This window comes from Saccopteryx leptura, chromosome 11, assembly GCF_036850995.1.
Source record: "Saccopteryx leptura isolate mSacLep1 chromosome 11, mSacLep1_pri_phased_curated, whole genome shotgun sequence".
Classification (NCBI taxonomy): Eukaryota; Metazoa; Chordata; class Mammalia; order Chiroptera; family Emballonuridae; genus Saccopteryx; species Saccopteryx leptura.
The window spans coordinates 40,151,638-40,166,658 of NC_089513.1; the positions used below are offsets into that span (position 1 = coordinate 40,151,638).

At 38.2% G+C, this 15,021-nt stretch overlaps 1 protein-coding gene across 1 annotated transcript in view; it reads left to right on the forward strand.

Annotated features, from left to right (window-relative positions):
* The window catches only part of CHST9 (carbohydrate sulfotransferase 9), a 258,283-nt gene that overhangs the window by 208,361 nt on the left and 34,901 nt on the right, over positions 1–15,021 (forward strand). Inside the window, exon 4 of the mRNA XM_066353444.1 lies at positions 5,311–5,348. Coding sequence (XP_066209541.1) covers positions 5,311–5,348 — 38 coding nt within the window. The remainder of the gene's footprint in view (positions 1–5,310; positions 5,349–15,021) is intronic.

Sequence of the window (15,021 nt, forward strand, 5' to 3'; positions counted from 1 at the left end):
GGTTAGTAAAATGTCTCTCTGAGCTCTTCAAGCCATTTGGTCATGGGGAGTTCCCATCTAAAGCCTGTGTGTGTCAGGAGCACAGGTGACAACCTAGACTTGTGACTGCTACAGGGGTGGGGGGAAGTTATGTATGAGACTGAGCCCTTAATCTTTGGGATCTGATGCTAAGTCTGAGTACACAGTGTCAGAATTGAGTTACAATTGTTGAAAGTCAGTATCCACAGAGAACTGAGTTAACTGATGTGTGAAAGAAATGACAAATTGAAATTGGTCTCAGAATTATAGCCTTTGATTCAAATGCAGGACCAGTAAGAACTTAAGTTCTGAAATCAATCTTCTAACTTCCTGCTTCTTGATAAGAAATCCTCAGATTTAAAACAGTCTTATTCACTGCAGACTATGTAAATTTCGATTCTATTATATAATGAAGCATCAAATCATTCAAACAAAATACAACTGTTTCTCCAATTCTAATTTGGTATTTATTTCTCTATGTATACATTAAAAGGAGTCTTGCTCCTATAGATTTCCCTAACCTCTCTCTGTAGATGATTGCCTTGCCTCTTTCCCCAGCTCACTGTCCACCTCTTCCAGGAAGTCTTCCCGTTGGTATTTGAAACTTAACAAATGCTAAACCTCTACCATTACTCGCCATATTTACTTCTTAAAACCCGTCCTATTTCCTTGTTTCCACCTTTGCATTAAAAGCAGCTTTTCCCAAGTAACCAACCTTAAAATCTTTCTCATCTTTAATTCATTTTTTTTTCACTGTCCTACTGCCCCAACCCCTCACCTGAATTAAGTCCCTTCAATTCCACACAATTTGTCTCACATTCATCTACCTGTATTCTTCCCTCGCCTTAACCGGTATTTCTCATCTTCCAGCCATACCACTGTTAGATTAATTCTACAACAGTTTTAATCACTCTCTGGCTCAAAATCCTCTAAAGCACCCATAAATGTCAAAATCTCTCCTGAAGTATTTAGGACCCTCCATAAGCAATACTGTATTTCCCCATGTATAAGACACACCATAATTTTGGGGCCCAAAATTTGAAAAAAAAAAATGTATTACATAGTTACTGAACTCAAGTTTTATTCATCATAAAATTCATACAACTCCTCATCTGTGCAAAAAAGCAGGAAATGCAAGTAAAAAAAAATCTACAACCACTGTATAAGACTCATCCAGTTTTTAGACCCCAAATTTTTCAGAAAGGGTGCATCTGATACATGGGGGAGTGTGGTAATTTTGAGTGGTTTAAATTACATATTTAAGCTCATTAAATTTGAAAATTTAATTAAATACCCCAAATATTTCTATGGGTAAGAAAAAGAAGCCAGTATGAATACACCTATCTCTTGAGGTGAATTAACTGAATTAAATTCTGTTTGACTCTAGATTGTTAACTCAAATTCAAATTATTTAACTATATTTGAACCATCACTGTAGCCACCTCAGACACTTTCTAGAGTGAGCTGATAAATAAATAATCAACCATTTAATTTTTCAGCTCATAATTATAAAATTTCTGTAGGTAATTTTCTTTCTGTCTTTGGCACAGGTGTGTGTATCTACACACATACAGTCATGCTTACAGTACACAACCCACACTCATACACAGTGTGCTTGCACCACAATTATCTTTGAAAAATGGATAACTGCAGCTCCAGAGGAGAATTTCCTAATGGTGGTAAACAGTTCAATCATTTATTATGATGACAATAATAATTGTTATCACTATTGTCATTATTATTTAAAGTCCAGATTTGGCACCTGACTTTTTTCTGTGGAGTTATACACAAGACATACCAATTTTAAAAATATCAAGATATCAAAGGAATAGCTCTGTGTGACACCTAAAGATCTCTGTTTCTAGATAGCTCTCCATGGGAGATAAAAAGCAATTGATAGCAAAAGTGGCAAGATAACATTTCTACACTATATATTAGTACATGTTCTTATTAGCTGTCTGTCAGAGAAAATGACTGGCTTCAGCCAGCAGTTGACATCAGACTCATTTTCTAGGCAAAGAAATTGAGGCTCAAAGAGAATAAAGTATCAGTCCAGAGAGAGGGGATCCTGAGCTCCTGGAATTCACCTAACCCCCAGGTTCCTGCACCTCTCATCCTTTTTCTCCTCAGTTTCTGGGCATTGTTCCTCCAGTTTGCACTAAGTTGACTGGAGGTAGGCACCATAGGTTTGATTGATACAGCAATTTGCATCCCAAGGCATCTCTCGATAAATACAGTGCAATGAAAGGCTACTCTCTCACAAGCCAGCTTTCCCCTCCGGGCTGACTTTAGAAGCTCATTGATGTCACTTCCTTCCTCAGTCAGCAAGTGAATTTTCTTTAATTCTCAAGACCAGCTGTCCATGCTGTCAACAGAAAGTTATTAAAATTCCTTTAAAGTGAATAAAAATAGCCTAAAAGCAAATGTACTTGGAAACAGGAAAGAATCAGTATGCAAAGTCCACAAACCTCTGAGCAAAATAATGTTGATCTAACCAGAGATTTCAAACATTGCGTATTCAAGATGCTAGAAAAAATAATTAAAAGATGCTAAACCACATACTTCTTAATCTTTTATTAGCAATGGCTTATGCAGTTAAAATTTATCCCCTGAATTCCATTCCTCTTTTTCACATACAATTTGAATAAATTGGGGGATGACTTAGGTTTTAAGTGGGATTCCCTCCTATTTTCTTGCATCGGCCGGGGAACATTTACATCTCCACTGGGCAATGCCTATCCATAAGCAAAAGGAAAAAAATTATCATTAGCAGCAATCAGAACCACTAGGGCCACAAAATAATTATATAATGATGTGTTTTCATTTATGAGCGCTTTCAGAGCTCAAGGGAGGAGATAATTTTTCTCATATTTAAATAGCTGTAACTCACAGAAATGGTCTATCTGACTCCCGAGTCCCTGTGATCCTCAACCAATTCTCTGCCGTTAGTAACTGAAAGACTGCCCTGTTACCTCCTCAATCACCCCTTGCCTTACCCCTCAGTCCCTGGTATAGCTCTTACCTTGTTCCCTGAGTTGTATACAACTTAGTACCTAAGTTTCTCCAAAATATGAATGTATTCTTTTCCACTTATATTACGAAGAGTCAGCACCTCTTCTTTATCTGAACAGATGCCATGAATCCTGGACTCCCTCCGACCCTTTGCCGAGAAAACTTGTATCCAGCTTGTCTTGTCAACTCAAGACACAACCAGGTTTGTGTCTTGGGCTCCTGTTTGTAATGGTGCTCTCAGGATAGGCCTGCCACAATCCCTTACCCCTAATTACACACACTGCACAGCAATTAAAAAGAAGCCTGTATGTTCACCGTAGCTGTACTAAGAAATTTTATTTTAGTAAATAGTAGTTTAAAGGAGGCAAATGGAGGAAATTTGAGAAAATTGACTAAAAAAAACAGTGAAAATATTGCTGATGGTCAGGAAAAGTGTAAAACATGATGTTATAACTTATCCAGAAATAACTCTCTTATCCTTTGTTTCAATTCCCACAATTTTGAGCACTTACTGTGTTCCTAGTACAGAACCAGGATACTTCTATTGATAAACAGGAGGGATAAAAACATTTTGACAAAAGCACTGTTACTAGGATACTTTAAAATTCTTGGAAAACCAATTGGGGACTAATACAAAAAGGGCTGCTAGCACAAAGCTATTTGTGTATTTGGTATGATTCAGAGCTATTTGTGTATTTGGTATGATTCAGAACTCATCAGTAGCTGACTTCAGGCCCTAATGTGGTTCATCTCAGGATTTTTAACCTATAAACCTTTCCTTTCACCAAGGAGCCAGAGCCAGGAGCAACTGGCTTAAAATGTGAGGGTGGCAGGGAAGTGGGTGTGGCCATAAAAGGACAACGTGAGGGATTCTTGTGGTGATGGAAACGCTCTACGTCTTGCCTGTATCTGTGTCAGATCCTGGCAGCAATACTGAGCTGTCGCCCATCCAGATGTTACCATTGAGGGAAACTGGGTAAAGCGTACACAGACAGGACCTGTCTTCATTATTATTTACAAATGCCCGTAACTGCACAATTATCTTTTTTTTCTTTTTGGGGGGTATTTTTCTGAAGTTGGAAATGGGGAAGCAGTCAGACAGACTCCTGCATGTGCCCCACCGGGATCCACCTGACATGCCCACCAGAGGGCGATCCTCTGCCCCTCTGGGGCATTGCTCTATTGCAACCAGAGCCATTCTAGTGCCTGAGGCAGAGGCCATGGAGCCATCCTCAGCGCCTGGGCCAACTTTGCTCCAGTGGAGCCTCAGCTGTGGGAGAGGAAGAGAGAGACAGAGAGGAAGGAGAGGGGAAGGGGTGGAGAAGCAGATGGGCGCCTCTCCTGTGTGCCCTGGCCGGGAATTGAACCTGGGATTTCTGCACACCAGGCTGATGCTCTACCACTGAGCCAACCGGCCAGGGCCTGAACAATTATCTTAATTCAGGAGAAATTGTAAAAAGGACATGTTTAATAAAGTGTATATTTCACACCAAGATGTTCATGAGCATGTAATAACTGCAGTGCCACAAAAATTACTTCTTTCCTCTCTTTCCTGGTGACTTTTTGGTAATTTATTATAACTAAGGATTCTTTTCCTTCTATTCAAGATGTACATGACATCAATCACTTTCAAGCTATTTTCGCAATGACTGAGGTTTATTATTTTAGAGTCTTTATTATTTATACCCCTGTGTTGCCTTTATATGTTACTCTGATTTGTTTTCTGTCCTGATCAAGATACCATTTTTACAACTGTTGGTTTGTCCTTTAATTAATCACCAACAGTACTGTAACAACAAACCATAACAACATCTTTATCATCTTCACAGGTAAGAGAACAGTTTTAACAGTAACACTTCTGCATCTTCCCCTTTAAATCGACTTGTCTAGGGCTCAAGGTTGCATGTATTAGTATTATACCTAAACAGGTTGTCGTTGTTTGGGAACCTTTGACTAGATATTGTTCAAATTTTTCTTCGTTTTTTTTCATCTGTTCCCCATTTCTCTGCCAGAATTTAATACATTCTTCTGGGAGCACCTTTCCCAGATTTTCGTTTCATTTTGTTATCTTTGTCTAATACGGTTCATTGAGGTTTTGACTTTTTTCTCATTCAAATTATTGGAGTGATTGAAAGTGTTCATATTGTGATACAAATCCTTGCTTAGAGAGCTCATGACTGCTGGTGGAGTTTTGAGTGAGAACAGAGCAAAACAAGTACACACTGTATTTGGTTCATTTGTATTCTTCAATGTTAAATTTCTTTTTGCTTTCTCTTTCAGTGACTAGAGAAAAAATCCAGGACCATATCACCGTCCAGGTATTACCTTACTTTTCCTAAACTATTCAATATTAATAATTAAGCACGTGGAAATATTTTTTAAAATACAAAAGACATTGGTGATTATTGGGTACTCAGTATGTGTATAGTATTTGTACTATTGGTTCTGAGAACATATAAATTGGTCATGTGGGTATGACATGCACTTGCCCTCTGACTCATTGCTTCTCTCCACACCATCCTCCCCCAAGGACGGGACACAGTGGAGACTGGGACTCTCCCACTGCTGATGTGTGCACACCCTCCAAGTTTATCCTGACCTGTGCGCTGATGCCATCATGGCTGCAAATAGATACTTTTATCTACTTCTCCCTTAACTAAGGTTACTCTCCTCTGTGATTTTCCCAAGTTTTAATCTGCCCAGTACCTCCCTCCCTGACAGTTAAGAGCTGAACCCCCAGCAATGGAAATGTACCAGTTGATTTACATTCTGGTCTTTGATTTCTACCCATGGTTAGCCAATGTCTTTCTGTCTGCTTCACTTTTTTTGTCCAGTCTTTTTACTAATTTATTTTTTATATTTACTGGAAGATGGAGTCACTCTGTATAACCATTTAAGGGCTCTGAGACACGCAGCCTCACATACAAACCAAACACTGCCTTGTCGTCGTCCCCCACTCCCCCCACCCGGTTCGTTCCCGCAGGGTAGACCAGTCCAGCTACAGCTCTCCTAGCGCTGCCCTGAGGGAATGCAGACATTGGCCTGTGACAATTATGCTTAGGCTTCACTCACAGACACAAATCTCCAAGTCTTTTGTTGTTCTTCTCTAGCATAAATAATTCTCCTTTGTCAAAGAGAAGAGTGATAAATCTACATTTATGCCAGTGAAGGGTACATTTTTTCAAAGTCTTCTTCTAATGGGCTTCAAAACAAGTTCCTGGTCTAGTCCCTACTGTCTTTCCAGCCAAATTAAGTTCCAGCGTTAACTAATCTGTGCCAGATGTCCTGTAACTCATCAAGCTTTAAAAATTATGAATTCATTTGTTTAATATGTTATCCTGCAAATGGAGTAGGCATAATTTAATGCTTATCAGGTACCATTTTGCTTTTGAATATAAATGTAAATGTTGATTTAAAGTAACAGCCATCTTAATACTTGGAACTGCAGTCATTATGTGAGGATAAAGTAAGCCATTTCAAATAGTTGATCCGTCTTTGAGTTTAGTTTCTTTGTCATATTTTCAATTATTTGTATATACTCAAGTGGTAAGGCTTGAGTTAACAGTAAACCAGTAAAGTTTATTGCTATGATTTTTTTTTTTTTGTATTTTTCTGAAGCTGGAAAAGGGGAGAGACAGTCAGACAGACTCCCGCATGCGCCCGACCGGGATCCATCCGGCACGCCCACCAGGGGCGACGCTCTGCCCACCAGGGGGCGATGCTCTGCCCCTCCGGGGCATTGCTCTGCCATGACCAGAGCCACTCTAGCACCTGGGGCAGAGGCCAAGGAGCCATCCCCAGCACCCGGGCCATCTTTGCTCCAATGGAACCTTGGCTGCGGGAGGGGAAGAGAGAGACAGAGAGGAAGGGTGGGGGGGTGGAGAAGCACATGGGCGCTTCTCCTATGTGCCCTGGCCGGGAATCGAACCTGGGTCCCCCGCACGCCAGGCCGGCGCTCTACCGCTGAGCCAACCGGCTAGGGCCACTATGATTTTTATTTATCTAAGTCATAGGGATTATTTTTCCTTATAAAGAGACCTTTTTACTTTCTTTAATTGAATTTTTTGTTGTGACAATTATATACCATATTTCCTCATGTATAAGACTCACTTTTTTTGGAAAATTTTGTGATCTAAAATTTGGTTGCGTTTTATACAGTGGTTGTAGATTTTTTTTACTTGCATTTCCCACTTCTCTGCTCTTGTTTTTGTGCTCATTGTTGAAGACAGTGATTCGTCATCAGACACAGATGAGGACAAGCTAATGGATGGGAGTTTTGACAGTGATGAGGAGTTGTATGAATTTTGTGATGATTAAAACGAGTTCAATAACTTTATGTAATACATTTTTTTCAAATTTCAGGCCACAAAATTTAGGTGCGTCTTATACATGGGATTGTCTTATACATGGGGAAATATGGTAGGTTTCAGGTGTACAGCTCTAAAGACATCATCTGTATAGTACTGTGTGTTCACCACCCCAAATCAAATCTGATCGCATCATCACTTATTCCCCCTTTATTCTACCTTCCCCCCACCCCTTTCCTTCTAGTGATCACCATACTGTTGCCTGTCTCTAAGTTTTGGGGTTTTTGCTTAATCCCTTCACCTTTTTTACCCAGCTCCCTTACCCCATTGCTTCTAACAGCTGTCAGTCTGTTCTCTGTAATCGTAAGTCTGTTTCTATTTGTTAGTTTATTTTGTTCATTAGATTTCACATATGAGTGAAATCATATGGTATTTGTCTCTCTCTGACCGGCTTATATCACTTAACATAATGCTCTCCAGGTCTATCCATGTTGTCACAAAGGTAAGATTTCTATCTTTTTTACAGTTTAGTGATATTCCACTGTGTAAATATACCACAGCTTTTTAAACATCTATTGATGGACACTAGGGCTGCTTCCAAATCTTCACTTTTGTAAATAACACTTCAATGAATATAAGGGTACATATATTCTTTTAAATTAGTGTTTTAAGTTTCTTCAAATATATTGTCAGAAGTGGAATTTCTGGATCATAAGATAATTCCATATACTGCTTTCCACAATGGCTGAACCAGGCTGCATTCTCAACAGTGCATGAGGGTTCTTTTTCTCTACATTCTCGCCACTACTTGTTTGTTGATTTATTGGTGATAGCCATCTGACAAGTATGAGGTGATATCTTGTTGTGGTTTTAATTTGCATTTCTCTGATGATTAATGAATTTGAGTATCTTTTCAACTGTCTATCGGCCAGCTGTATGTCCTCTCTGGAGAAGTATCTATTTAGGTCTTTTCCATTTTTTAATTGGATTGTTGGCTTTTTTGGTGTTCAGATCTCTAAGATTTTTATAAATTTTGGATATTAACCCTGTATCAGATGTATCATTGGCAAATATGTTCTCCCATTCAATGACTTGTCTTTTCATTTTGTTGATGGTTTCCTTTGCTGTGCAAAAAGATTTTATGCCAGTACCGTGCTGCTTTGATTCCTGTGGCCTTGTAATATAGTTTCATATCAGGTAGCATGATCCCTCCAACTTTGTTCTTTCTTAAAATTGCTGCAACTATTTGGGATCTTTTGTGATTCCATATAAATTTTTGGGATATTTTTTCTAGTCCTGTGAAATTCACCATTGATATATCAGTAGAAATTGCTTTGACCCTATAGATTGCTTTGGGTAGTATGGAGATTTTCATGATGTTAAATTTTTCTTTCTATCCATGAACATGATGTATGTGCTTCTACTTGTTTATATCTTCTTCAATTTCTTTCTTCAGTGTCTTATAATTTTCCAAGTATAGTACTTTTAAATCCTGGTTAAATTTATTTCTAGGTATTTTTTTATGTAATTGTAAATGGGATTGTTTTCTTAGTTTTGCTTTCTGAGAATTTATTATTGGTATAAAAAATACAACTGACTATTAGATATTTATTTTGTATCCTGCTACTTTACTGATTTCATTTATTAGTTCCTGTTGGGGCCTGAATAAATAAACAGGGTATTTTTGCAATCTGGACAGAGGTGCTGGGCCCAAACCCCAACTCATTTGCCTACTTAACAAAGAGCTACACCTGATTCTCATTTGTCTCACTCATGTTCTCCACAGGAGGCTGGAAGCTAGTTTCTTATTAGTGTAAAGTAGATTTGATGGTATGGTGTGTGTTGCCTTTGAGTTGCCTTGGAAACTTAATTGAATTGCTGATGGACCACATTTTTTTGATGAATAAAAATGGATGTGTTTCTGGGAGTGGGCACGTTATGGCTAAGGAACAGTAGAGACTGTTTGCCATGGCGTCCTCCTGAAGGCATCTGTATATATATACACAGAGTATATATATCTTTAAGTCCCTGTCTATCATTTATTTCAATTCCATACCTTTTCCTGTTCGAAGACCCCGTACTAGACTCATCGTGGCTGGACCACGACAATTGGCGCCCAACATGGGGCCATCAAAAAAGGGAAAGAGGAGAGGTAATGGAACTCCTCAGAAGTGTGCACATGAAGTAAGTACAAAGCTTCTAGAGAGTGAAACTTTAGAGTTTGGGGGGAGAGTGTAATAATAAAGTCACACAAAGTAAGTATAAAGCTTTTAGAGAGTAAAGCTTTTAAGTAGAGTTTGGTGAGAAAGTATAATAAATAATTTGAGAAAAAAATAAATATGGGAGTTGTAGGATCAAAAGTGAAGGACCTTTTTCTTTTTGTACAAATGTTTTTATTTGAGAAGACGCTGTTTGAACAGAATGAGGTAGGAACAGAGGAATGTAAATATGAGAAAACCTTGGAGTCTGAGAATAACTCGGGAGATGAGAATATCACAGCTTTGGCCATTTTAAACTTTGTGCCTCCGCAGCTCCCTGCTCCCAAAGTCTTTGTCTCAGACCCTTGGAGATCCCACTCCAACAAGCTTTGGATCAGGCTCGAGATGCAGGGGGAAAAATGGAGAAATTCAGCAATATTAGGCAAAATCCTGATGAGCAATATCAGGAATTTGTTTCATGGCTGATTCCAGCAGTTGAAAGAATAATGATAAAAAGAAGTTTATATCAGAATATGCGCAGATGTTGGGACTTCATACATGCAAGGTTTTGCTTTTGCCACAGCCCTTAAGGTGAGGATTCCAAGAATTTTTGATAAAAGGCAGGACAAACGAAAGAAAGAAGGTCAGGGAAATACTTCTGCCTGTGAATCTTGTTTCCAATGCAGCAGCTGGGTTGGGCCCAGACTGGCGGAGGCTGCAGCCAAGGGGAAGGTAAAGCAGGGAGGTGAACAGGGAAGCCTTCCCCACCCTGGTAAACTAGATCTGCTGCTCAGCTGGGATTGAGATGGAGGCTTTCAGCGGCCCACGAGTCGGCATGATTAGTCTGGGCTGCCAGTTGCAGCAGCTGTTAGAATTTGAGCTTTAGTAAATAAAAAGACGTAAGAGTTTGGGAAAATTACAGCTTTTCCCCATTATTCTCTAACTTTCTCTAAACTATCATTTTATTTCTTTCTATTCTATGCCTGGAAAGAGGGCGAAGGGGGAGCCTGTTTGGATATGCCTAAACAAAAATCTCATATGGCCGACTTGAGATTTTTCAAGAGAGATTTCTGTTTAGTATTTATCCTTATCATGTTCCTATTAAAATAGCCCTATGTAAGATCAAGCAGGCCACATTCTAAACTCTAAAATCCTGGATTTCACTCCTGGTTTGTGTAACTGTATGTGAAGTCTCTGTTTAATGCAGTGGTTCTCAACCTGTGGGTCGTGACCCCGGCAGGGGTCGAACGACCAAAACACAGGGGTCGCCTAAAGCCATCGGAACCGCTGGTTTAATGTCTAAATGTGTCTGTTTTCAAGGCCTGAATTATGTTCTTGCATGCAAAAAATTGGAAATGTCAGATCTAATATTGTTAAAATAAAATATCATCCCTAAAAATTTAAAAATTTAATTAGAACAAGTAAAGCACACTCATTAAAATTTAAATAAAATTAAATGTATTCAGTAGATCCTAAAGACTTCCTAATTTGGCCAAACTGCTCCAAGCTAAAGTTGCTGCAGCTGCAAAGCTTGAAGCAGAGTGGATTTGCTTAACAAAGGTGTAAGTTTTTTTTTTCTCTTTGAATTGCCTGTTGATTGACTGGATAGAGTATTATGATGGGTGTGGGAATGTTGTTTGAAAGTTCATTTGCTGTATTTTGTTGGAGGATAGCATTGAGACGGGTGTTTCTTGCAGTTTTTGAGCTCAAGATGTTGTGGAATATACTCAACAAATGCTTAAGGGTCAATTCTGAATAATAAAAAAATAAAAATAAAATAAATAAATAAATAAATAAAGTGGGGGAGTCATGTCCTGGAACTTCTGCAAATCTATTTACTTTGAAGAATTTCTTTTGAATACTGATGTACAGGAGATACCAAACCTTTTTCTTTTGCAAATTTCTACCCTTTTATTTGATCCAGCTAGTAATGCTGTTTTGTCTTTTTCTAAATAGCTCCAGATATACAGAAAAAGTTTATATAGGTAGATGTGGACCTTCAAAACCCTCAGTGAGATCTTCTGAGCATGGCTTTTAAGGTCTGTAATGACCAAGAGGAAAAGAAAAGTCAGACAAAGCCCAAAAAAGATTAGGAAAAATACCAGCTCTTGACATACACCCTTAAAGGCTCCAATGCCCCAAAGGGGCCTCATAGGACTCATCAGGGCCCTGCTTCAAGAGTGGAAAGGAAGATCATTGAGCTAAAGCCTGCCAGGTTTCTCTGCCCCTACCAGGGACATACCTTTGCTGTGGAAAAAAAGGGACACTGGAAAGTAAGCTGCCCCCTCACTCCTCTAAGGGATGGTTCAGTCTCTTCCAACCCTGCTCCAGCCACCTGTGACCTAACCTTGCATAATTTGCTGGGACTTGTCACTGAAGACTAAAGGTGCCCAGGGCTGTCGGCCCCCATTTCACGTCACCGTGGACAGGCCTAGGGTATTTCTTCCAAGTAGCAGGTAAACTGATCTCATTTCTTGTGGACACAAGGGCCACTTACTATGCCTTGCCAGAATATTTGGATTTTTATTTATCACTCGAAGATCTCTGTTGTGGATGTTGATAGTCTTTATTTTCTTTATTATTTATAGTCTTTGTTTAATATATAGTATTTCCTTTATTCCTCCTGCCTTAATGTCCCATGCCTATTTTAGGCTGGGATCTGCTCCTAATTTAGATGAATTTACCTTATGCCACCCAGCATAGTTTATCCCAAGGTTCTCTTCACCATGCTATGGCTGCAGAGCTCCAGGGAAAGGCACCCTGGGTTCATCTCTCCAGTTTAAAGAAAACAGAAGCTCTGTCTTCATATGTGCTGCAGATGGCTCTCCCAGTCTATCTCAATCGTTATCAGCTAGAAGCAGTTGTCATTGGGACTTGGACTCTAGCTACAAAGTGTGGAAATGTGACCACAACTCCAGTGCCTTGTGGACTTTTCCTGAATGTGTGTGACTCCTGCTCCTTGGGACAGTTGTCAGACTGAAGTGGGGTTGGGTTACATTTACAAACAATATGAAGTGGTGATGGTGTCAACATGGACTTGGTGAAATTATATTAACATGTTAAGGACATCTAAGACTGTAAGAATTTTATTATAGATCCTGTTGTATTAGTTGAGACTTTGTTGATAATCTAATAGGCTTTAATCACTTCATTGTATTAGAACACTTGCTATAGTATCTGTTAGAATTGGCTATTCCAATTTTGTTGTTTATTTTATATTTTTCCAGTCTGCCTCCAAATCAGAACATGGGAATTCAGATGAGTATGAATCACAGTACACGAATTGAAGTTTAAAAAAAATAAAATACAAAGGAGGATATGTTAGGGACTGAATAAATAAACAGGGTATTTTTGCAATCTGGACAGAGGTGCTGGGCCCAAACCTCACTTCATTTGCCTCCTTAACAAAGAGCTACACCTGATTCTCATTTGTCTCACTCATGTTCTCCAGAGGAGGCTGGAAGCTAGTTTCTTATTAGTGTAAGGTAGATTTGGATGGTATGGTGGGGGTTGTCTTTGAGTTGCCTTAGAAACTTAATTGAATTGCTGATGGACCACATTTTTTTGATGAATAAAAATGGATGTGTTTCTGGGAGCAGGCACGTTATGGCTAAGGAATAGTAGAGACTGTTTGCCGTGGCGTCCTCCTGAAGCTGTGTGTGTGTGTGTGTATACATATATATATATATATATATTATTTCAATTCCATACCTTTTCCTGTTCGAGGACCCCATAATAGACTCATCATGGCTGGACTGTGACAAGTTCCAGTAGTTTTTTAGTGGAATCTTTAGGATTCTCTATAGACAGTATTATGTCATCTACAAATAATAAAGGTTTTACTTCTTCCTTTCCAATTTGGATACCTTTTATTTCTTCTTCTTCTCTGATTTCTGTGGTTAGGACCTCCAGTACTATGTTGAATAAGAGTGGTGAAAACAGACATATCTGTCTTGTTCCCTATATTAAGGGAAACACTTTTAGTTTTTGCCCATTGAATATGAAGTTGGCAGTGGGTTTGTGATATATATGGCCTTTATTACATTGAAGTATGTTCCCTCTATTCCCACTTTGCTGAGAGTTGTTATCATAAATAGGTGCTGGATTTTATCAAATGCTTTTTATGCATCTATTGATATGATCATGTGACTTTTATCCTTCATTATCTTTATGTGGCGTATCATGTTTACTGATTTGTGGATATTGTATAAACCTTGTATCCTTAGAATAAATCCCCCTTGATCATGGTGTATGATGATTTTGTGTATTACTGGATGTAGTTTTCTAATATTTTGTTGAGCATTTCAACATCTAAGTTCATCAGGGATATTGGCCTATACTTTCTTTCTTTGAAGTGTCTTTATCAGGTTTTGGAATTGTGATAATGCTGGCCTGATAAAATGAGCTTGGGAGTAATCCCTCCTCTTAAATTTTTTAGAATAGTTTGAGAAGAATATATGTTAGTTCTTTGATGTTTTGTAAAATTCACTGGTGAAGCCATCCAGTCCAGGGTTTTTGTTTTCCATGAGTTTATTTTATTACTGCTATAATTTCATTAGTTGTAATTCACCTATTCAGATTTTTCTATTCTCTCTGATTCAGTTTTGGAAGATTATAGGAAGTCTTAGGAATTTACCCTTTACATCCAGATTGTTAGCATATAGTTGTTTGTAAATATTTTTTTCAATCCCTTGTACTTCTTTGGTATCAGTTGTTACTTTTCTTTTATTTCTGATTTTGTTTATTTGGGTCCTCTCTCTATTTTTCTTGATGAGTCTGCCTAGAGGTTTCTCAATCTTATCTTTTCAAATAACCAGTTCTTGGTTTTACTGATCTTTTGTGGGGGGTTTTTAGCCTCTATTTTATTTATTTCTTCTTTGTTTTTATTTTTTATTTTCTTTCTTTTACTCTGAGCTTTGTTGATCTTTTTCTAGTTATTTTAAGTGTAAAGTTAAATTGTTTATTTAGTATTTTTCTTATTTCTTGAGGTAGGTCTGTAACACTATGAATTTTCTTCTTCCTTTTGCTATGTCCCATAGATTTTGGGTTATTGTGTTCTCATTTCATTTATTTCGAGATATCTTTTGATTTCTTTCTAGATCTCATTGTTAACCCACTCATTGGTTAATAACATGTTATTTAGCCTCCATGTCTTTGCATGTTTTTCAGTTTTTCTTCCTTATAATTAATTTCTAGTTTTATACCATTATGGTCAGAGAAGATGTCTAAATATGATTTCAATCCTTTTAAATTTATTAAGACTTGTTTTATGTCCTAACATGGTTTATTCTTGAAAATATTCTACACACACTTGTAAAGAATATATATTCTGTTGCTTTGAGTTGAAATGCTCTGCGGATATCAATTAAATCCATCTGATCTAGTGTGTCATTTAAAGCCTCTGTTTTTTTTGTTGTTCTTGTTGTTATTGTTGTTCTGTCTGGAAGATATATCCATTGACTTCACTGGGGAATGGGGTTTTTAAA